This window comes from Protopterus annectens, chromosome 3.part1, assembly GCF_019279795.1.
Source record: "Protopterus annectens isolate FY-2018-M chromosome 3.part1, PAN1.0, whole genome shotgun sequence".
NCBI classification, from domain to species: domain Eukaryota; kingdom Metazoa; phylum Chordata; order Ceratodontiformes; family Protopteridae; genus Protopterus; species Protopterus annectens.
The window spans coordinates 1,392,980,068-1,393,004,248 of NC_056732.1; the positions used below are offsets into that span (position 1 = coordinate 1,392,980,068).

The 24,181-nt window shown below is 39.3% G+C and overlaps 1 protein-coding gene across 1 annotated transcript in view; it reads left to right on the forward strand.

Annotated features, from left to right (window-relative positions):
- The window catches only part of LOC122798476, an 820,137-nt gene that overhangs the window by 578,946 nt on the left and 217,010 nt on the right, over positions 1–24,181 (forward strand). The window contains exon 7 of the mRNA XM_044067429.1: positions 4,544–4,731. Within this exon, the coding sequence (XP_043923364.1) occupies positions 4,544–4,731 (188 nt within the window). The remainder of the gene's footprint in view (positions 1–4,543; positions 4,732–24,181) is intronic.

Sequence of the window (24,181 nt, forward strand, 5' to 3'; positions counted from 1 at the left end):
ATGGTCAAGTGGCCTCTGAAAGACATGCGTAAATGGGCGTGCCTTCGCTGAAGGTTGGGCGTCAGGCTGGCAACTCGTCACCATAAAAAAATCTACTGCCAATCATTAGCGGACCGGAGTTCCGCTGTGGCGACCCCTAACCAGGAAAAGCCAAAAAGACAAACCAAGACTATATATTCCCCATTCTGAAGGAGGTATGGGCCTCCTCAAAACTGATTATATATATAGATCGTAGAATCTAATCTAATCTAATCATAGAACTCCATACATATCTGCTGACCTCACAAGACCCAAACACAGTGAAAGTTTTAAAACATGAGGAGAATAAGTCTAAGATGACTTCCCTGCTTAGTTTAGCAGAAGCATATCAGTGTCTAGTGGGAATGGAAATCAAACCAGAAGTAGATAAAAATCAGGCAACAACTAAATATGCCAAAAAACAAAAGAAAGAATATAAAGCGAAGGGTCAGATGAGAAGGCAAGAAATATGGAAAATGCATAAATATAGTTGCAAGTACAGAAAACTCTTGGGACAACCTCATGCTAATCAGGACTGAATTCAGGGATGGTTAAGGAGCGATGAATTTAAACCAAAAGACGAAAGGTTAATATTGGTGGTCTAAGATAGTAGACTACATACACTTTGGTTTACAAAGTCTATTGAACATGTGAAAGAAACAAACAAATGTAGGTTTTGTAAAACAGAATTGGATACAATTGTCCATCTTGTTGCTGGTTGTGATATACTAGTGGAAATAGGACCATATACTGAAAGGCATAATAATGTGGCGAGACTGTTGCATTGGGGATTGTGCAAGCATTATAAAACTGAAGTAGCTCAAAAACATTGGAAACATGGGCCACAGAACATTACAGAAAATGATGAGGTTTATATCACATGGAATCGCCCATTACCAACAGTTCAAAAAATAGATGGGAGAAAACCAGATATAGTAGATCATGAAAAGCAGACAGAAGTAGCATTGATCACTGAAATTGCTACACCCAGTGACTACAATGTCTTACATACAGAGAGACACAAAGTTATAAAATACCAGGATTTGCAGGCAGAAATGAGGGCAATGTGGAAGAAGGATTCCCAGATAGTTTCAATAGTAGGTGCAATGGGTCTTATAAAAAAGAATTTACAGTTGTACTTAGATATGTTACAGATACATGTAATTTAGTATGAAATGCAGACGTCAATACTGGGCACATTGCAAGTGCTGCAAAGAGAACTTCTGTTTAACATCAAAGATTGAAACAATACTAATTTCATGAACTTTAATCATACTTTGGCTTAGGACTGGGGTCCATTCCTGTCATGGTTTTAGAAACCCAAAAGACTTGGAGAAATTAAAAAAATAGAATAAAAATAATAAAAAAATAAAATACAAAATAAAACACCACAGGTAGCCTATGGGAAAACAGCATTACTAGCAAAACATTCTCATTTATAATGATCTATATTAAAAAACATGACTAAGCTATAAAAATAATAAATTCTAATGTAATCCTAAAGCACTAAATATATTAAAAATGAAACAGCTCTACAAAACAGAAAGAATGAAATAAGCAAATAAACAAAAAAATCAGAACTACAGTAGGAAACCACTCATAAGGCAGTCTATTCATAGGTACTGTGGTACAATCGCTGCTGTAGGGGTTGTCAAGCCATGGGAAACACTGTGGAGAGTGCAGTACAAAGAGGGTCAGATTCTCAGGCAGGCTATGACCCTCCAGCTCTTTAACTTCAAGATCCACCATCAACCTGGCCACATTCTGGGTCATACAGCCCATCCATGCATCATGGATGTAACCAGTGGCCCTTTTTGGAGAGGTCATGCAGCACAGTAACTGCTATAGAGGTTGATGAGCTAGGGAGACCCAATGTTTTTGCAGTAAAGGGTGCTTCAAAGAGTCTGAAACAGACAGACAAATCGCTAGAAGTGCAGTCTGAAGGTGGTAGTATCCCTGAAGACTGAAATGTGCAAACGTTGTTGTGTGTTTAAGAAATACCCTCTCTGGTTGCTAAAGTGAAAGGACTGTAGGCTTGTGGCTAATGCCTGTAAGTGCCATTTTATTATGGCTTTTGTATGGTAAAGAGTCCAAATTTTGCTCTTCTGCTATTTCCATCACTTGTTGCTGGAAGGTAAATATATTTGTTACAGTTGAATATAACATTTCCTTCAAACTGGAAACCTGGCTACAAGAACTGTTTTTGTGAGTGCAAAGATTGAAAAATGCTAAATACCTACACAAATTACCTAAAACTCTACTCAGAAGAAGTTTAGGAAAGCAACACAGCCTACTGACATCAATGGAAGCACTACTTTAACATACAAAGAGACACAATTTATACCTAGATACTGCAAAATTAGGAACTCTGTTCAAAAATGGCAGTAACGCCTAAAAAACCTACAGTACAAGATATTTCACAATATTTGCATGCATTCCTTATGTAGCTATATACATATATATGATTTTATACAATTATGTCGTCATTGGCTTTCAGCAAAGCCCAAAACAAAAATTACGGTATGTCGGGAATGTGAATGCTGATATCGAAAAACAAACTGGGCAAAAGGCCATCTACAGGAATGAGCAGCTGCAAATCAAATTTCTGTATTTTTATTAATAAAAGTTAAGCACTTTCATCCCCATAGTGCTGGGACTTCATCAGAACATTTATTCTGTACTAGCACAGTTGAGTATTTCTTATGGGTTTGTAGCCTGCAGTTTTTAGATATGCAGTGCAATCTTATGATTATTTAATGATTGATTAATTGATCAAATGGGGTTGTGATCAGGTATTTGTCTTCTCTGGAATGCTTAAAAGGGAGGGGGGCTGTGTGTAATTCAGTTCTTTACCTTATAGTCTTCTGGGACTGCTCGTAAGAATATTAGAGAAGAATGGCAAAGGTCAAGTAGACTCTGCAAAATTATGAGGTGTTGACATTTGTTTGTATTATTAATATTTCAATATTTTAAAAATGTGTATATTTATGCTTTTTTACTCTTGCAACCTTTAAATACCATCTGTATCAACAGGCTGTCTGTAGAACTCAACATTATCTTATGATACAGCCCCAATTTCCAGTAGAGATCACTGCTTCTCATAACCCACCTTATGAAGGCTGCAGTTGTGGACATTTTTTTCTTTTATAGAAGCACTCACTCACTTACTAGACTGTAGCATGCTCATACAGGTATAGAGTGCCCAATGCCACTCTTTTGCATATGAGTGCGTATTCTAATGCATTCACACTGCCTTTGAGGGCATGATTCATTTACTTATTAAGTTCTCTTATCTGCATTCTAAGCAATATCTCCTAACTCCAGTAAGAGTTATTCATTCAGTGGTGAATTCTGTGTTATCTCATCTAAGATGAGAAAGCAAAAGATGGCAGCCTCTCAGTTCCACTTCCGCTTGCCTCTCACCTAATTCCTGACTCCCTGGTTGAACATGGATTGTCAGCATTATCAAAGTGAATAAAAGAATTCTGTGCATTATTTGGTTGAATATTTGGGGAGGGGGAAAAAATGTAGGAGATGTGTTTGTAAACAAAGACAGAATATGATTTTGTTAGTACCAAGCTCAAGATTCTCCTAAGGATAAATATGACTTTTAACTATATCGTTAAAAGAAAGATGTAATATTCAAAGTTTCCGAAATGTTTACAACTTTATGACTTGATCAACATTTTTAGATGTTCAAGATATAATAATTCTGAAGTATTCAACTATATGTCACCTTTTTGATTGTTAGTAGTTCTGAAATGTCCAATTCTACATTTAAATGTTTAGTACAGGTGCTGCAATTATGAATTTCATTATGCAATTTATGATATGTAATTTGGATCTTACTGACATACCACCAACAAGCTTTTTCCCAGCAAGCTGCTGGACCTCACTGTCTCATTGACATTAAACTACCACCATTAAAAACAGGACAATCTTTGGTTTTGCAGGGGGCTTTGCCCCATGTACCTCCTTAAGCAGGGGTTTAGCCTGACATTTTCAGTCTTTACAGTACCTCCAAGGTTGCACCAACTTGGAGACGAGGCAGTGAATGTATTCCCTTTACTTATCACTTATACAGTCTTCAGAGTTACTGTATGTAGAGCCTGAAGATATGGGGGTAAAGTCTTACAAAAGAAGAGGGCGAAAATATGTGTCTCCCTGTATAAGTACTTTTGTAAGAGGCTCTGTGTTTATAAATTATATGGCTCAGTAATGGGCAGCAGTCACAGCAGTGAGGTCATGTAGCTTGCAGAAAACTTGACAGTGGTATTTCAAAACAGACCCTTTAATTATGTGGTGTAATATTTTATCCTGGATTTGTTGCATTCTTTCCAGTATTTTATGAATTGTTAAATGTGCTAAACTGGAATGCAGAATTTCATAGAATTATAAAATTTTTTGTCACAATAATTACACATGTAGAAATTGATTATATTGCATTTCTAGTAATACTGCTTTGATTTTAATATAGGTGTGTATATGTTTATATATTTATTTACTTATTTATTTCAATTTATAGGAGGTCATGTCTCAATTTCTGCGACAAGCAAGATTGACTCAAAATCCATTTCTTTTTCTGATGCTCCTCCTAATGCGCCAGCCAACAACAGTGCAATGTTTGACTCCGTTATACATTTTCCAAAAAGGAGCATAACAATGAAGGATGTTTTAACTCACAAGGACTGGGACTTTAAACCATCACAAGAGGTATTTTTCTCTAACTCACCTTTTCAAATGAATTCAGCTACAATACAATCATATGGAAAAATAGATGCTATAAATCATATTGTGATTATTATTTGGTTTCATGGTATATGCTTAATCAAGTTTCAATGTCGGTTTATCTAGTATTGTACTTTATAATGATACCTTGTCTTGCATAACACATTTTCAAGCATCTATCCAGCAAAGATATCTCTTTATCCTTAGCTGCCTGTGCTGAAAGAAAATGACATGCTCTTTTAAATGCTAGTCCCACATTTGATTCCCATTGCCCACAAATGAATGCCAGCTTTCCTAAGAAGGTGTGAGTTTCCACAGGATATCATTCTGTGATTGTTAGAAAGGAATTCTTGCTCTTTATTCCAAATCACTACTAATTTGTTAATATATTCCAAGAAAGTATCAGTGTTCTATTGCAGTTAACAAAGAAAAAAATGTGTATCTATCTATCTATCTATCTATCTATCTATCTATCTATCTATCTATCTATCTGTCTGTCTGTCTGTCTGTCTATCTATCTGTCTGTCTGTCTATCTTTCTATCTATCTATCCATCCATCCATCCATCCATCTATCCATCTATGTTTGTGTGTGTGAGTAAATACATTTAAATCATCAAGGTATGACCTCGTCATTATCAATCCCTTTTTCCCATTTTCTACATCGGATCAGGGTGTCATGTTACTGTTGCCATTCTCTCTCAATTCAGTGCCACTGTCCTACCTTCCTCAACAGTCAAGCCTGACTGTTGCAGGTCCTCTCTCACATAATCCTTCCATCCATCTCTTTGCCCTCATATCCTTTTGCATTCTTCCTGTCTGTCCTAAATTGTCTTAAACAGATTGTCTTCTGCTTTTCTGCACATGCCCAAACCACTGTAATCTGTTCTCTTTGACCTTCTTTGCAACTAGAGCTACTTTTGCTTCTGGTCCGGTATCCTCATTTATTTGTCTGTTCCACAGTGTGCATCCTACCACCCTTCTTAGGCACTTCATCTCCACTACTTGCTTCCTCAATTGCTGTGCTATTACTGCCCAGGTTTATGTACTGGTCACACCACTGTTTTATACACTTTACATTTCAGCTTCTTTGGTATTCTTCTATCATACATTATCCCTGACACTCATTTGGCTGCAGCCCCTCTGATTCTAGCTTTGACCCCTTCATTCATACTTCTCTTCTCCTCAGCCATCCCTCCAAGATATGTGAAGCCTATTCCACTGTTTCCCTTTTATGTGAATTCTCATATTCTTCTGATTTCCCCTATTTGCTGTCTTTACAACTATTTTATATATACTCAGTGTTAACCCATGTGCCTTCAGTTTTGCATTGCATTCTCATATTTTTTGCTGAAGCTTTTGCTCAGTCTGCCTGTAATTCGACATCATCTGCACACAGCAAATTTGTTGATCTGTCCCCTCTAACTTGTTTGCTGATGTAATCCATCACCACTATGAACAACAGTGGCTTCAGAGCTGACCCCTGATGTGCGCACACACACACACACACACACACACACACACACACACACACACACACACACACACACACACACACTAGGAACCACTGTGTTAGAACAAACAGTGCTCATACTTGAGTCATTGGATCTTCAACATAGTCTGCACTAATTTTACCAATGTTTTTGGGACTGAACTACAGCAGGACTGTCCAAATCAGCTTTCAAAGGAATTTATTATATGCTGTCCCCATGTCTAGGTATGCCCAATTGGACTATTTCATCTCAAGCTTCTTTTCAACTATGTGTCTCACTGCAAACATTGGGTCAGTTGTGCTGCATCCTCGTCTGAATCCAAACTGCTCAGAGTTTGATACCTCTGTACTGCCCACAGTTGTGAATGTTCCCTTTGTTCTTGTCCACTGGCACTGGTATGCCTCTTCTCTTCTCTGGTCATCTGGGATACAACTTTCTCTCCCTAATACTATGAGTACCCTCAGGAGCCATTTCTCCCATATCTCACCAACCATCTTGATAGATCTACTGTGACTTCATCTGAGCCTGCTGCTTTCCGTGATTTCTTTTTCCTCAGTGCTGTTCTTACTTCTTCTAGGGTGGGCTCCTCCTCTTCTTTCATTATAGGCTGTCTCTGAGGCAGTACAGTTTTTGCTGGATTTTCTTCATTCAGAAGCTGATGGAAGTACTCCTTCCATCTGCCTTTGATGTCTTGTTGACTGGTGAGCAGGTTGTTGTAGGCTTCCCTTATGAATGGTGTCTGCAGTCTTTGCCTTTCAAGCTGATTGAATTTCTTTCTGGCATCTACGGAGTCACTTTCCAGAAACTTGTAGAGTGTCTGTAATGCCTTGTTCTTTGCTATTGCCACTCCTATCTTATCCTTTCTGTTAGCCAACCAGTATTCTTTTTTAGCCTGGTCTGTCTTTTCTATATCCCACTTTTTTCTGCACTTTTTCTTCCTTTTGATGACTTTCTAGATATCTGCATTCCACTACCAGCTTTCCTTACCTGGCTCTACCATGTACCTGTTCTATAGTCCTCACACATTCTATTTTGAGGTGCTGCAGTTCTTCAACTCCACCTATCCGCTGTTAATTGTGAGGTGCTAGAGACCTTAGTAATTCCTTGGACTCTTGTGCTTTCTCTCCAGTCAGCTTCCAGGTCTTCAGCCTAATCTCTGTTGACTTTAGAGCCTTCTCTGCACCTGATTGTGGCAACCAGGGGTTTATGCTGTTGGCCATTTGTTTCACTGGGAAAGTCTTTGCAATTGCTTATTCTACTCCAGTGCCATTTCTTTTACTAAGATTAAGTCTACTTGAGTTGCACGTTGGCAACTCTTGTATGCAACTTTGTGATTGTCTCTCTTGCAGAACCATTTGTTGGTTACCATCGTGCCATTTGCCAGACAGAATTGTAGAATGGCCAAAGTATGACCTACTCCTTGAAAAAAAACATCCAAAATATTATAGAGTGGCATAAATTCATTACATTATCTGCCATCCTTTCTAGATTGATTGCATTATCCTTATAACGTGGCTGGCCTAGCTCATTTTACCCTATTTATATAAAGGTTTATGATATGCAGTGTCAGTGGATCAACAGTTAGCACATTTGCCTTTGGTATTGCAAGATCAGAAGGCTGTAGGTTCTTTTCCTACCCAGGTGATTGGATTATTTTCTTCCATACTGACATTGCAGTGCAGCATTAGAAGGAGCTGCACTCATGAGTATGCCAGCCTTCAGATGAGATGTTGAACTGAGATCCCATTTACCTGAGTTGTTAGTAGCTCAGATGGATGTAAAAGATCCCATGGAACTTTTGAAAAAGAGTTAGGGAATTTTGCCAGTGCCCTGTTTACATTTTCCCTAATCAGTGTAAATACCATCTCATGTGTCCTCTGAAAAGAGATCACCAGCCTAGTGAGGCTAGCATGGTCAACAAAGGATAAATAAAATAAATATAGATTCTGATTTCCTAATTATGTCCTATATAACTACATTCAGCTGCCTGTTTTAGTTACTCTGAGATGTAACCAACATTGTCTTATAGTCCCCTTAAAACTGCAACTGTCATCCATCATTTTACTACAGATCATTCTAGACAGGATTAATTAATGCATGAATATGACAAATATTAATATTGTTTGATATTCATCATATTGATCACAGCTGCAGTACCCTGAACTACATAGGGATATAGCCTACCAAGGATATAACAGCTGGCCAGTTTCCAAAGCTTCAGGACACCTTCCACATCCTCAAACTGTCTCGAGCTAAGACTAAAATACAGATTTGGGTGCCATGCCCTTAAGAGTTTTACTGCTGCTGTGCAGTATGCTATTGTAAGGCTTTTGAGGATTGACGGTCAGCTTGGTGGTGTTCCTTTGCTGGGCAGATAAGTTCTCTTTGGGGTAAAACCTTCCATTTTATAATTATTGTTTCTGTTTTACCACTTTCCTGCTCAAGAAAATTATTTTAATGCTAAGAGTTTGTGTTTTAATGAACTATCATGAGACTGGTTTGTACTTTTAAACTGGAACTCTTTTCAGTTTAAAAGTTGTGTAAAGCAACTGAAAACCATTTTTCCTGTGGAGAAATTGTGTATATTTTACTTTACTGGGGCTGGCAAAGCATTTTAAATTGTTTTTTACTGTGTTTTTCTGTGGGAAAAAGTGACTTTTAAAGACTTGAACTTTTTACTGGTATTTTCTGCTTGTATTCCTTGGGAAAAAAAGGTACCATTTTTATCTTGACCATGGAACAAACTATTGGTCCCACTGACAGTCTTTTTTTTCCAGCCACAAAAAGAAAAAGTTAAGCAAACAGCCTTTGACAGCACCATAGGCTAGCAATTTGCACCAGTCTAGTCATAGGCAGGTGACTCTGCTGGGGCCATTTACTGTACCTTACAACATTCTTCTTTTGCTCTGCATCCCTCTGATACTACAGCTACTATGGACTGGGGGTTGTTACAGAAGGAATTTCCATAATCTTTACCCCTTTCTCCTGTTCTGTCTGCTTTAGAGGATGTGTTTGTTACTGCCTGTAATTTTCCTGATAGTCATCCAGCTGTCCCTGAAAAGACAGGATGTATAAAGTTGCTCAGTCTTTTAATTTTGTATACACTATTCCCAAAATTGACCTAGCAGCTATAGTTTTAGTTAATCCCACTGCTGCTAAACACTTAGTTAATTCCAATCCTACTCTGTCTGATAAAGATGGGAAAATTATTGACAGGATGGGAAAAAAGCTTATACTTGTGCAACTTTGATTTTTAGAATGTTGAATTATCATGCTCATATGTTAAATTTTGTTCTAACTGTGAAAGCATGAACAATATTTTATGTGCAGTTTGTTCTTGTTTGTGAGGAAAACTCTGCTTTAAATACTTTAGATTCAGATTAAATGTAGCAAGTGGTTTATTACAGCTTTTAAAAGCAGGAGACTTTTTTGTGCTCCTTACCTTAAGAGTGGGGGCGAGGGTACCACATCATGGAGCAGCACTGGGTACTAGATGAGACAGCTACAGCTCTGACTCCTCTTGTCATACTGCCTAGACAACACAAAAACTAAAATGTAGTCAGGACGTAGGTACTTGGTTGATAGCTTCCTCTCTTTTCACCATCATGTAACAATGGTTGTCAGGAAATCCTGTCATATAGCCCAGCTAATCACTAAAAGAATATCATCATAGTCTAAAGAAGTAATCACTCCCTTATGCTCTGCACTGATCAGACTAATTATTGAGTACAGTGCATTCTTGGGATGTATGTCATTTAACATATCAATGAATTAGAAAAACACCAAAGGTTCCTAACCAAAAAGATCACAGGCCTAAAGTCCCTGAGCTACCAATAAAGGCTGGAAGCTCTATCCCTTTATTGAGTGTCTTATAGACTTTTGAGGGGCAGTCTCTGTATCACTTACCACACAATTAGAAACCTGATAGTCCTGGACCTTGTGTTTCTCTGCAAGTCACATATCTCCACAAATACTAGAACCAGGGACCTATATTTTCACCAACAAATAAATAAAACAGTGGAGAGAGAGGTTTATAAATCAACACCTCCCAAACCTGTAGAATGAACTTCCCATGCATGTTAAGCAGGGTGACTCACTATCTTACTGTCAACATAAACTAGATGATTGGATGGATATCCACAAATTTACTGCAGGATTGATATGGCCATCTTGGAAAAAGGAGGTGCTGCTAGAGGGACAGTACTAGCAACATGAAAATGGCCACGCAACTCATTGACCTTGGAATAACTATGATTCTATGACTCTATAATCATATTGATAAAGTTTTTATCATCACTATATTGTCCTTTACTTCATATTCATATTTTCTTTATCAGACTTTCTTTATGCAACACCCGGTTTCCTAACTTTTTTTCTCCATGCTTACCTATTCTTTTTATTTCTCTTCATTATTCCTGAGCTCATATTTATTTACTCTTAATTAATCTATGCCATAATTGCTTTTACTTTTTACATGTTCTGGCAGACTTAAATCAACTACTTCATCCAGGTCATTCTACCACCCCAACCACACCCATAGTTCCCCAGAAACCATAGCTGGCGCTTAGAATAACTTTTTCACTGAAACAATCCAATCCCTAGCAAATCAACTAACCCCAACAAACTTAAACCACACCCATAATCTACCCACTAATTGCCCCCAATTTAGCTTCCAACTGATATCCACTAGTTTTATCAAACCACTTATAAAAAAATCTAAAACGTACCACCCTCTCTGCTGATCTCCTCCCCACAGAGTACCTACAAATAGCTGCAGATGCCATTGTATATCCCATATCTATCCTTATCAACAGAACCTTATCCAAAAGTGCTATTCCCTCCCTCTGGAAAATATCCCACGTCATCCCACTCCATAAAGGTGGTAGTTCTACAGACATATCCAACTATAGACCCATTGCCATTCTTTCCCCACTAGCCAAAATAATGGAGAAATGTGTACACAAGCAACTAATGCAATAGCTTACACAGAATAACTTACTATCCAACTCCTAGAATGGTTTCAGGCCATACCACAGCACCACCTCAGCCCTCCTTTCCTTTGCTAATGCCATAAACCAAAACAGGAATGACAATAAGCTATCCTCCACCCTCTTTCTTGACTTGTCAAAAGCCTTTGACATGGTCAACCATGAACGTCTCATTCTTTCTCTAAAATATATTTCCCTCAATAAGCATGCAATCCAGTGGTTCCAGTCCTACCTGACTGGTAGACAACAGGCGGAACTATGGCAGGGCAAACTGTCCAGCCAGCTACCTCTCACACTTGGTGTCCCTCAAGGCTCCATACTAGGTCCACTACTCTTCTCTATTTTTATCAACAACCTTTACACTGCTATCCCTGAAGCTACCTGTACTTAAAATGCAGATGATTCCACTCTCATCTGTTCAGCCACCTCCCCATCCAAACTACAAATCTGAACCCAAAATACATTTAACACTATTGAAAACTGGCTCGCCAACCAACATCTACTGCTGAACGCCAATAAAACTACACTTCTACTCTTCACCCCCCACTAGTAGATCTGCCACACTTTCATTCTCTGTCACATCTAACAATGGTACCACTATCTCCCCAAATCAACACACCAAACTTCTAGGGGTTATCATAGACAATAATCTCAAATTTGACCTACAGGTCAACAAAACCATACAGACCATCAATAAGAAGCTTGGATCACTGTACAGACACAAGAAGTTTTTAACCCCACTGGCTAGGACTGCAATTGCCTGGTCACACCTACTCTCTACTCTTTTATATGCCTCGCCTGCACTCTCAAACCTCAACAAATCTGAACTAGGTAAGCTGTCTCATAGCTACAACCATATTGCTAGATTCTCTACTGGCTCCACCTATAGAACCCACCACTGCCAGAACCTGAAACAACTAGAGTGGCTAGAACTGCCTAGCTTAATTCAATTCAATCAGCTCTTAATAGCGGACAACATTCTGTACCATCCTGAGGATACCCCCTCACTTATAAATATTATTAAGCCATATAGCAACCTGAGATCCCTATGGTCAGACAACAAACTACTGGTCCATACCCACAAAGCTAATAACTCTGCTGGTGAATCCTTGTTTGCCAACTTTGTTGGCAATACCTGGAATTCATTGCCAAACTATATAACCCTACACTCCTCCATATACCAACCCTGATTAAGTTATAAACTGAAAGCATAATCTGTAAATATCATAGCATGCAACTACATCACCAAGCTCTATATCCAGTCTGACGTCTCTTGCTTTTAATTGTGTCTGTCCATGAAAATTGCGAGTCCCTACTAGGGAACACTACTAAGCCATTGTACATAATCACTTTGTTTTATATTTTCTAATGTTATCCAACTTCTTGTGTAATCTATGTAAGTTTGTCTATTTGGAGTTTTTCTCCCTGGGCCTCCACTGAAAATGGACATGTATCCAGTCGGACTATCCTGGTAAACAAATGTAAAATAAACAAACATTATTTTATTTTAAATTTGTTAACTGGGATGGAACACTGATCCCATTGGTCCTATTTCAGTCTCAGTCTGGAGTAAATACAACAGATATATGAATGAATGAATATTGCAATATATATGTACATACAATGTGACTATCAGGGCTGGCGTGATGGTATAATGGCAATAGATACATGACAATATATATAGAGTGATTGACAAAACACTATATACATGCATTATATACAAAGTGGTTATCAAAGCTGGCACACTGAAAACATCACAAAGAAAAGTAGTCGGTGCAAGGTATGTAGAGGGAAGAAGGGTAAGAAGAGCTTAAGTTACATGACCAGAGAGATGGCAGTTGCATTTACCTAGACTCTTGTAATGGGGTCTATATTATGTTGTTGAAAGACGTGTTTATCGAACATGTCTTCATCGACACATAAACAGCGAGCACACTAATCACCGAATGATCACTTCAGCAAATTTTTTCAAAGGGGAAAAAAATGTTTGGCCATCATTAGGGATTTGCCCTTTTACCCACTGTAGTGCAATCTCAGTGTTGGTATATTTAGTTGGGGGGGGGGGGGTTGAACGTGTGTTTTCTGTTTCTTTCACCAAGTGATTTTTCCCCCTGGGAAAAAATTTCCTGACGTAACCATTCAGCGATTAGTGTGTTTGCTGTTTATGTGTCAATGAAGACGTGTTTTACACGTCTTTCAACAACATAATATAGACCCTTGTGATGTGCTTTCATTTCTGATTGGAAAGTGAGGTATAAGGAATGATCTTTAAGATTAGAAGGGAGAGATTCCCACACTTTGAGACCAAGGACTGAGAAAGCATGGTCTATGAAGTGAAGCCTACTTTGTAGGGTGTTGTGGAGAGAATTGAGTGGTTAAGGTTTCTAAGGTTTTGTATTGATATATCTTTGAAAACTGTGGAGGCTATTTAATATTAATACTTAATATATAATATTAATATTAATACTTCTACACTATTCAACACCTATACAAAACAAAGATCATACAAGTTAAACTAAGTCCCACCAATCACAATACAATGAAAATAACTAGTTCTCAAGACTCCTACCACAACCACTAAAAGTTTGTTCAAATGTTTCTCTCGGTGAAGAGAAGAGTGTTTGCTGCCGATTCCCTCTTTTAGCTTAGCACTTTCTTCACTTCTTAACCTAGTGTTCATTTCAGATTATTTACATACCTTCTTGTCTCTAACCATTGATATCACTCAGCCCCTAAATCTAGACACTGTCTCTGTCCTCTTTCATTTAATTCATAGTATGAAAAAACATACATTACACTTTATCTGCTTAGAAGAAAATTATATTAAAAACAAAATATGTAAACATATTTATAGTGCACCTATCTTTACCAAAAATTTTAATGTCTTACCATCAGTTTGGTATACCCCAATGCAGTCATACATAGAACTGCACTCATTTTCTTTGTGTGCGTAACTACCACTCTAAACTATATCCAGCATCACCTGTTACTCCTATGAATATATGGTTTGGTATACAGACCAAATGTATGTATGTAAGCAGGTCTACTTCAAAACATCTAAAACCCATAACATTTAATTTCATAACATTGAGACCAGAATATCTAAAACCCATAACATAGAATTTCATAACATCTAACACTACAAATCACAAGAAAATAACATCCCTTCCACATATAACGACACCAAACTACCAAACACGCTTTTTACTATGTTTCTGCAGGGGGGAAAGCCCCCCCTGCACCCCCCATAAATTAAATATACCAACTCTAAGATCACACTACAGTGGGAAAAAGTTAATTTCCTAACCCCACTGTATCAAGCCCCCCTGCAGAAATGTAGTAAAAAGTGTGTTTGCTAGTTTGGTGTCATTATATGTGGAGGGTAAGTTATTTTCATATGAATTGTAGTGTTAGATGTTATGAAATTCAATGTTATGGGTTTTAGATGTTTTGGGTTTTAGATGATCTGGTCTCAATGTTATGAAATTAGATGTTATGGGTTTTAGATGTTTTGAAGGGGACCCATGTAAGCACCTAACCATCACTTCTACGTTTAGACTCTATGGCTGGGGTCTGTATTATAAACTCGAATGCTTACCTTATCGAATACCTAAACATCTACCTGTCCTCATTGATCCGCAAAAACATCGATTGTCCAGAAGAGCGAAACCGGAAATGTTGAATCGTCATGGTTGGCCTTCTGCGGTATAGCTCTGTAAGGTAAGTGTGTGATAGTTACGGACCTTAGGGTTAGGGTGTGGGTTAATGTAAGTGCATAGATGGTAATGTATGTTTGAGTTAGTGTAGGGTTTTGCTTGGTCTATGTGTGTGGATTATTTAGATTGTTTGGGTTTAGCTTTTTAAGGGAAGTGTGCAATAGTTACGGACCTTAGGGTTAGGGTGCGGTTTAAATTAAGTGCATACATGGTGGTATATGTAAGATTTAGTGTAGGGTAAGAAGTAGGGTTTAGTTTAGGGTTAGAAGTAGGGTTTTGGTTAGTGTATGTATGTAGTTTATTTAGTTTGTTTGTGTAGGCAGTATGTAGCGGGCGGTGGGGTGGGACATGTATGACAGTTCGACATTTTGAATTTCACGGTTTAGGCCATTTGGTGTTTATGCGGTTCGATGAGGACGGGTCGACGTTTAGGGATTCGATAAGATAAGCGTTCGAGTTTATAATATAGACCCCTACGGCTGGACAGAAGTATTAACGCCATTAAGGCCATTACACTTAGTAATTGCCTAGGACGTAGGAATTCACAGTATACATGTTTATTCCAACACGATTAAACATTTTCAATATTCAGGTGAAATGAGACAAGTTCATCATGAGAGCACTGTTCCATTAATTCTGACTGATGGGATGTATCCAGTCAAGGATACTGTACAGCTGGCCAATATGCCAAAGCTTAGGTGGAAGTGAGGCAGCAAATTCTTCTGCAGTGGGTAAATGCCTTGCAAAGGCAGACATTCACGGTGTTTTTTGTTTTTTTTGTTTTTTTTTGCTTAAGGTCAGAGCTTAATGTCAGGGACTATACCATTTGTCAAACCTTCATTTCAAAAAACTACAGGAATTCTTTCCTCTCTAAACATTTACTTAGGGAATAAATTGGGAGTGTAATGGTTAAGGTATTTACCTGTCAGTCACAAGATCCAGGGTTTGACTCTCATTTTTGGAAAGGAAATTGATTAGGCTTAAAATATCCCACAAGAGCAGCTAGCCTAGCACTCATCTGTGAACCTATGAACCTAAGTGGCTAAAAACTCTTGTGTGAGCCACCATGTCCTTCAAAGTTTCCACCTTGGACATAGCCATAAAAGAAAAACAAGACGCAGAAGGAAGATGTCACTGCTTTGGCATTCTACTGTAGAGCAGACATACCCATTAAGGTTTTTGAGAAGACCACAGACCATCAAACCTCTGGGCTTGTTCCCTCTGTTGCAACTACACTAGAGACAGACATTGAACACCCTACAGGCTCATCCCCTCTTAACAGTCAGATGGATGCTAAGGCCATAAAGTTGAAACCCAGGCTAGCTATCCCTGAATGAATGGACAGTATTCCTCAAATTTTAGTGCATGATGACATCCCTGATTCACTGATGGAGTTACATCTAGGGTTTGTTCCTTCTCATGTAGTTTCCTTAGAAACCACTAAAAAGAAAGAAAGAAGGAGCAAACAGTCAAGCACATCCCCTCCTTATTCACTCCTGTTTTAAAAGATCCTCAATAAGAAAGGTAGGATTTTCGCAGGGGGTTGTTTAATGTCCTTATGACACTTAAACCCATCCTCACTTTTTTGGTTCCACTCCACCTACTCCCTCTTAAAAGGAAAAGGGATATATCATCAGAAGAGGATTCTTCCACTGAGCAGGAATCTGACCTTTTAGATTACTCTTCTCAGACCCACAATCCTTGCAATAAATATCTGAAGCTGAAGATACCATGTCCTCTGATTCTCTCAGAAAGAGCTCTGCTTTGAAGAAACTATTCAGAAAATGAGAGAAAATTCCCACTGACAGGAGAAAATAGCTCTCCCAAATCACAGTTTCCTGCTCCAAGATGGCCTGACAGATATTACAAAGTCCTTGATGCACGCACACACACACACACACACACACACACACACACACACACACACACATACATACATAGTGTAAAAATCCAGCACCTGACCCTGCAGTTGTCTTTACAGATGCTGACAAACCCTGTGAGCAGCTTTTTTCCATTTTCCACTACTCTTCTAAATGACAGGGATAATCAAAACATAAGGAAGACACCAATCCAAACTACTAACAAGTTAACAGAAAACACCAGGAAGGACCCTGTTGACCAGAGACGGTAGAGTCAAATACAGACCAGATACACAAATTTGACCTAGGTTTTGTCTTTATTATACAGACTTCTTCAGAATATGAACACATTTAACCACTCCATTGATGTTATATACACTCATACACTACAACAAATACATCCCACCCCTTCAATTACCCTATCTTGTCTTTTTTCTGAATTCCTCAAAAGTTTGTAAAAGTTTGGAATGCCTTTCCTAAGGTCAGTAGCATTTTTGGTATACCAAAATTGCACATAGGTTTGGACAGCATTCAATTTAGGCCAATTGTTGATGGGAAGAGGGGAAAAACATTTTTTTATCAGTAAATTCTTGGATTATCACCTGCAAGGAGGTTTGAAAGTGTTTAGGTACATAACTAAGGACTCCTGGGATTTTTTGAATAAATTAAAGGTAGTTCAAATTAGTGACCACACAGTGTTATTAACGATTGATGTGTGTAATTTATTTTTGGTCATTCCAAATGAAATAGGGTTGCAATGGTTAGAGCAGCAATTATATAAAACTGGTGTATATGAACAGGACCGTATAAATACTTTTGTTACCTTAATGGAGGTTGTATTGAAGAACAACTATATTTATTTTGAGGGCCAGTATTACAAACAAAAAACTTGAGTAGCAATGGGAGCTGCGTGTGCTCCTATTTATGCGAATTACATTATGGCCTACTGGGAGCAAGAGTATGTTTTCACCAGTGAATATATGAAGTATATACAACTATACACCCATTTTTTGGATGACATATTTGTGGTATGGGATGGGCCAATTGAAGTCATGAAGGCCTTTATAGATTATATTAATTGTACAGTACAATTTTTTAGGTTCACCTATGAATATAGTAGTGAGGAAATTTCATATTTAGATGTAAAATTGAAGGTCAATCATGTGGAAGAATGTTTGGTTTCTGGTATATACAGAAAGCCTACCTTTTCCAATTCTTACTTGAGCTACCAGAGCTGGCACCCTAACCATCAGAAAAAAGCGATAGTAAAAGGACAAATGGTTAGGGCAGCCAGAATGGTGTTTAAAGTCAAGATTTTCTAAAAGAAATGGAGTTCATTAAAGGTATGTTCATTAATCGTGGATATCCTGTTGAATTGTGTGATTCCATTATGGAGGAAGTGAAATGTAAGAGGTTTAGTGGTGTTTATAAGGCAATTTTAACCAATTATTACCACGATGGGGGGGCGCAAGTTAATACAGTTATTGGAGAAGTAAAAATAACAAAAAATGAAATTGATGTTAATACCAGTGTGGGGGAAACATTGTATTTTATCACTACATACAATTATGACGTGGATCACATAGTGGGAATAATAAATAGAAATTGGAAGTTATTAAAATTGGATAGTAACGTATGGAAAAAATTGAACAACCCCCCAAAAATCGTATATAGGAAAGGGAAGTCTTTTAAACAATTGCTTGAGTCAGCTGCAAACTCCAGTTGGGAGAATGTTAATTCACACAGGAGTAAAGGGAATTTTAGGTGTGGTAGATGTAGTGTTTGTAAATATATTCTTGTTACAGGTGATAAAATTATTATTGAGGGAGAGGTCATTGGTATACATGGCCATTTTGATTGTCATGTTAAAAATGTTGTTTATATGGCTAAATGTGAAGGTTGTCCAGCTTTTTATATAGGGAAAACCTGTAGGATGTTCAGGGATAGAGTTAGCAAACACATCCTGGATATTAGGCACATGAAAAATACTAATGCCCTAGTTAGGCACATAGAGCAATATCCAGAGCACAGATTTAGATTTTGTGTAATACAGCAAATAAAAAAGGATGGTCAGGGTGCAGTATTGGATGTGCATCTTGATATTTGTGAAATGAGATGGCAATTGGTATTAAATGCTACAGTATTTCCAGGAATTAATGATAGCATAAGCATACTGCCCCTATTAAAATTAAAACACATCTTGGGTTGAAAATGTTATTTATGAAAATATTTTAAGAAAGTTTTTTTATTTCTTATTGTTATGGAATGGTGTTTTCCAGAAAGAATTTTTAAAATTTCTTAACAAAATTCGTGAAAGTTAATTTTATATGTTTTATATGATTAACTATTATTGTTGTTTTTTAGACATTATGATATTATTTTGTTATGCAATTTAAGAACATTGGGTGTCATAAACAGTGTTTAGTTGGTTGTGTATGAAAATGTTTATTTTACATTTACATTTTGTGTATTTAACACATTTTGATATGTAACACAATATTGTGGAGATGGATTGAAAGTATAGTTTTACTCAAGGGTTAATGAAGTTAGATTTAGGATATGCTTGTTAGATTGAGCTTTGTCTGATAGGGTAATTGAAGGGGTGGGATGTATTTGTTGTAGTGTATGAGTGTATATAACATCAATGGAGTGGTTAAATGTGTTCATATTCTGAAGAAGTCTGTATAATACAGACAAAACCTAGGTCAAATTTGTGTATCTGGTCTGTATTTGACTCTACCGTCTCTGGTCAACAGGGTTATAATCAAAACATAGATACTGGAAAAGTGTATACTTCAGCTACTTTAGCTTTTGGAGCTGTTAACTATCAGACACGTTAAGACATCTCATATCTGTTTTTAACAATAAAAGACAAGCTTATGCTTAATATCCCTGACAGTGACTCTAGAACAGCAATGCAGAATATGATTTCTACTGCATCACAAGTAGCATGGGATTCTAGTAAGTGTGCATTTGGTGAGGCAGATGCTTCTTTCACGGCTACTGTGTCTGGTAAAGTGCTGAGAAGGTATTTATGGCAAAGGCTCTAATCTCTACCACAAGATGCAAAATCAAAGGTATTGCATGCTATTTTTGATAAGGACTTCCCTTTTCAACCCTCTTCAGCAGAGATATTCAAAATATTGAAAGAAAGTGACAAAATTATACAGAGATTTAAACAAAAATAATCTTTCTTTCTTTCTTTTCTCTTGTTCCAAGATTTCAATGAAATAAGACAAGCCTAAAAACTGATTATAAGGGAGCAAAAGGCTGCTTTTAGGACAAACCTTCCAGCTTCTGACTACACTCCCCCACCCACACACCTACCTCACCTTTCCTTCTTATAGTCTTTCAAACAAACTTTCTGTCAATCTACCCCTTTGGAAAATCACAACAGCAAAACTCTGGGTTTTGAGAATCATTCAAGAAGGATACATTCTTAAGTGGAAATCTCTTTCTTTGCAGCACTAAATAACTTGGGTTACACAGGATCAACAGCATTTAGTAAAGCCAATTTTAGCAGAACTTTGGCAACCAAGGAGTAATACGTTCATAGGCTCATAGGTGTGTACTAGGCTAATGGCCGTGGAGCCTTTACAAGCCTAGCCCATAGAAGTGCCCTGGCATCGTGCTGCCCAATGTTAGTTCTCAGTGCCTCTATCAAGTAGAGCCACTGGAGTGATTCCTGGGGTGAACTTTCTGTTTCCCATCCACTCATCAAGACATAAACACAAATACAGAACTGAAACAATTAAACCTTGATTACATTGAAATTCTTAATCAAAAAGTGGCAATAAATTTAGAAAGAATCAAATTATAGTCTTACTCTGTTAACCCAAAAACATGCATAGATTAGCTGTGAAATCAAAAAACTTAACCAATGTTAAACATATAAGGGAAATTGTTGATAAAACTAAAAATGAAACTAAAATTGTAACACATTTAGAAGAAATTCTTGAGACTTTCAGAAAACATCACGAAATAATAACACAAATCCAAATATTATCAACAACGTCCCAAAAGATAACTTCTTAAATGAGAACATAGGCAACAAACTGTTAGTAGAACAGAATGCCAAACTTCTCAAACCAATAACATTAAGCGAACTAAAAGAGAGGATTAATAGGAGAAATTTATAAAGTACTCATAGATGATACATTAAACATACTTATGTTAAGTTGTCTATCTCGCCTTCATTCTTGCTGGATGGGTTCGGAGCCGACCTCGGCTCCGACTCGGCCACTCTAAAAGCTCGAGAGTTGGTTCCACCGGCTCGAGGCTCCCCTTATATCCCACAATGCTAGGCGAGAGTTACCTCAGATCTCATTTGCCGCTACAGCATCGAGGTGTTGGTTTTTCTACCGGCTTGTTGGTAAGTGAAAAATTGGTAAAATTAGATCACTTAAAACCCTATATTTTGAGTTTTAATATATTTCCCTTAGTGTAGTGGGTTTTTCTTCTCCGGTTTTCCGGAAAATCCCAATTTTTTTCCAAAGAACTTTTAAAGTTCTCTCTCGGGCCTTCTGGCCTTTCCCCATCCCCTACTTGTGTGTGTGTGTGTTACTCTTGGTAAACTTTAGTTAATTGTTTATTTTTGAGTTTAAAAGTAGATTAGTGTAATCAGCGTGTTTGTTGAGTGTGTGTGATTACACTTTTGTTTAGGATGTCTAAAGACACAAAGGTCTCAGGCTTCAAGAAGTGTGATGCGTGCTGTCAGAAAATATCTCTGACAGACGGTCACACTTCTTGTGTCTATTGCCTGGGGCCTTTGCACCTGCAGGACTCCTGTGCTGTATGCCATGGCTTCAGCCCCAGGGTCCTGCAGGAGAGAAAAAATAAGTTGATCCTGAGGGGTCTTCTTAAGCCGGAGGATTCCCTTTCTGTATCTGGGAAGCCCTCTAAGGCTTCTAGGTCCTCGGCTCCAGCAACTGAGCCGAGACCTAAGGCTTCTAAACCTCTGCCTGCATCGGCTCCGGCTGGAGCCGATGAGTCTCAGTCCACAGTTTCTGTGGTTCCCTCGGCTCCGGCTGGAGCCGAGGTAATAGAGGTTCCCGTGTCGGCTCCGTGCAGATCTTCGGAACCGACATCGAGGAAGAGGTCCAGGTCACCGTCCCTTGGCTCCGTTCATTTGGCTCCAGGATCTCCCCTGCTGTCTGAACGGAGCCATAAATCTCATTCCTCTAGGTCATCGAGGCTATCGGATCATGACCTTCAGAGGGTAGTGAGTCGACTTCTTAAGTCCGAGGCACTAGCCCAGATGCTTCAGAGCCCGACTCATCAGTCGATGCCTGCCCTTGTCCATCAATATATTCCTCCTCCGACTCCGTTGAGCTCGGAGCCGGGTCGTGTCGGAACCGAGACTGTGGTAGCGTCGGAGCCGATACAATTGTCTTCGGCTCCATCGTCGGCTCCGATTTCTTCCTTGGAAGAATCTCGGCGCCGGACTTCCATCGTCGGCTCCGAGGGTGAGTGGCATCGGACCCTTGTCCGACCCCGCTCTTCCTCTCGGAGCTTCGGCGCTGGTGAGTTCGGCTCTGACATCGGCCTCGGAGCCATCACTGTCGGTGCCAAGGGGGGTTCTCAGCTTCTCGGAGCGGGGACCTCTGGCTTTGCCTGACAGGGGTGCTTTCGAGGTCATGCGGAGTGTGTTAGAGCCTGGCTCTACTCCACAGTCGGCGCCGTCCGCCCCTCCCTCCACGGTGCCTCAGGTCAAGTCGACTCACTCCCTCATCCCGGACCGCAGAGAGCCAGCTCCTCAGGAACCCCTGTGGGATCTCATCCTCTTCCGAGGCCTCTCCTGATTTGGCAGAAGAGCCCCCTCGGAAGAGGAAGTGTAAGAGGAAACACATTGACTCACCTGAGTCAATCACATCTGATACAGATTTAGATGATTCCGAGGGTTCCCCCCGTTCCCCTTCTGAAGATGTCTCTTTTGCAGACATTCTAGAGATCCTGAAGCAGAGGGGAAATTGGCCAGCCCTTAACCCTTCGGAGGATGAATCTGTATATCTTGAGGCGTTTGGCTCTCGTCCTTCCACCTCCTGGGTGTCCCCCTTGACCCCTCATGCAGGTGGTTGCTAAAAAGGCATGGACGGCTCCTGACTCAGTATATCCCACTCCCAGGAGACCCTCCAAATTCATAACGGCACCAGCAGACAAGCAGTTCTTGACAAAAGGAGTTTCTGTGGATGCTATGGTGGTAGCTGCTGCCACTAAGAAGGAACTAGCTGATCCTTCAGTACCTGTCCATCCACCTAACAAGGAATCTAGGTCCATGGACAGGTACGGGAAGCGGATGTTTTCGCCAGCGACAGTTACTCTGCGTACGCTGAACTACCTGTGCCATTTCACTCGTCTTCAAAGAGACTTGATTAAAGAAGCGAGTGACATGTTGAAGGATCCTACAGCTGTGGGTTTTCATGATAAAATGAACACTCAGCTGGCTACCCTTAACTCCATAGCCAACTCCTCCATGCCTCCTTTCTTATGCGGCTGATGGAGCGAGTAGGGCCGCAGGGACAGGTGTGGCCTTACGTAGGCATGCCTGGATGCGGCTATGCAATTTTGCGGACCCCTTCAAGATGTCTTTCACTAACTCCCCGTTTGATGGATCATCTCTCTTTGGTCCTCAAGTGAAAGAAACCTTGACTAGGTGCGAGACTGATGGCAAGACTCTTTCTGCTGTCGGAGTCCGTTTTTCTACTCCTTCTAGGCCTTACCCCAAAGGCCAGAAAAGTGGGAAAATGTGGTTCCGTAAACAAAATCAAGGGACTTCACCTGACGCACAAAGTCGTTACCCCGCCAGAGGCAGAGGCGGGAATAACAATGGTAGACGTCGCCCTCGAGGCAGGGGGGCTCCACAGAACCAGGGCAATCGAGAAGCCTTCTCTGATAAGCCCTTTCAGCATCCCTGAGGTGTTCCCGACTGCCCACCTTCGGAGGCAGTCGGGGGAAGGTTGTCACTGTACCCAAAAGCCTGGCTATCCCTGACTCAAGACAAATGGGTACAGTCCGTCATTTCCGAAGGCTATTCTATCCCCTTTCTTCGCATTCGAACCAATCAAAAATCCCTTCCAGATGTTCCACCCGCTCAAAGGGATCTAGCGGTTTTGGAAATTTCAAAACTGCTTGCAAAAGAGCAATTCAGCCAGTTCCAGCAGACCAGCAAGGATCCGGAATCTACTCAAGGTTCTTTTTAGTTCCAAAGAAAACAGGGGACTGGAGACCAATTTTGGATCTCAGTATCTTGAACAGATCAGTCAAGAAAACAAGATTTCGGATGGTCACGCTGCAGTCCATCCTTCCCCTATTGGGAAAAGGAAACTGGATGTGCTCTATAGACCTTCAGGATGTGTACTATCACATAAAAATGAACAGACGC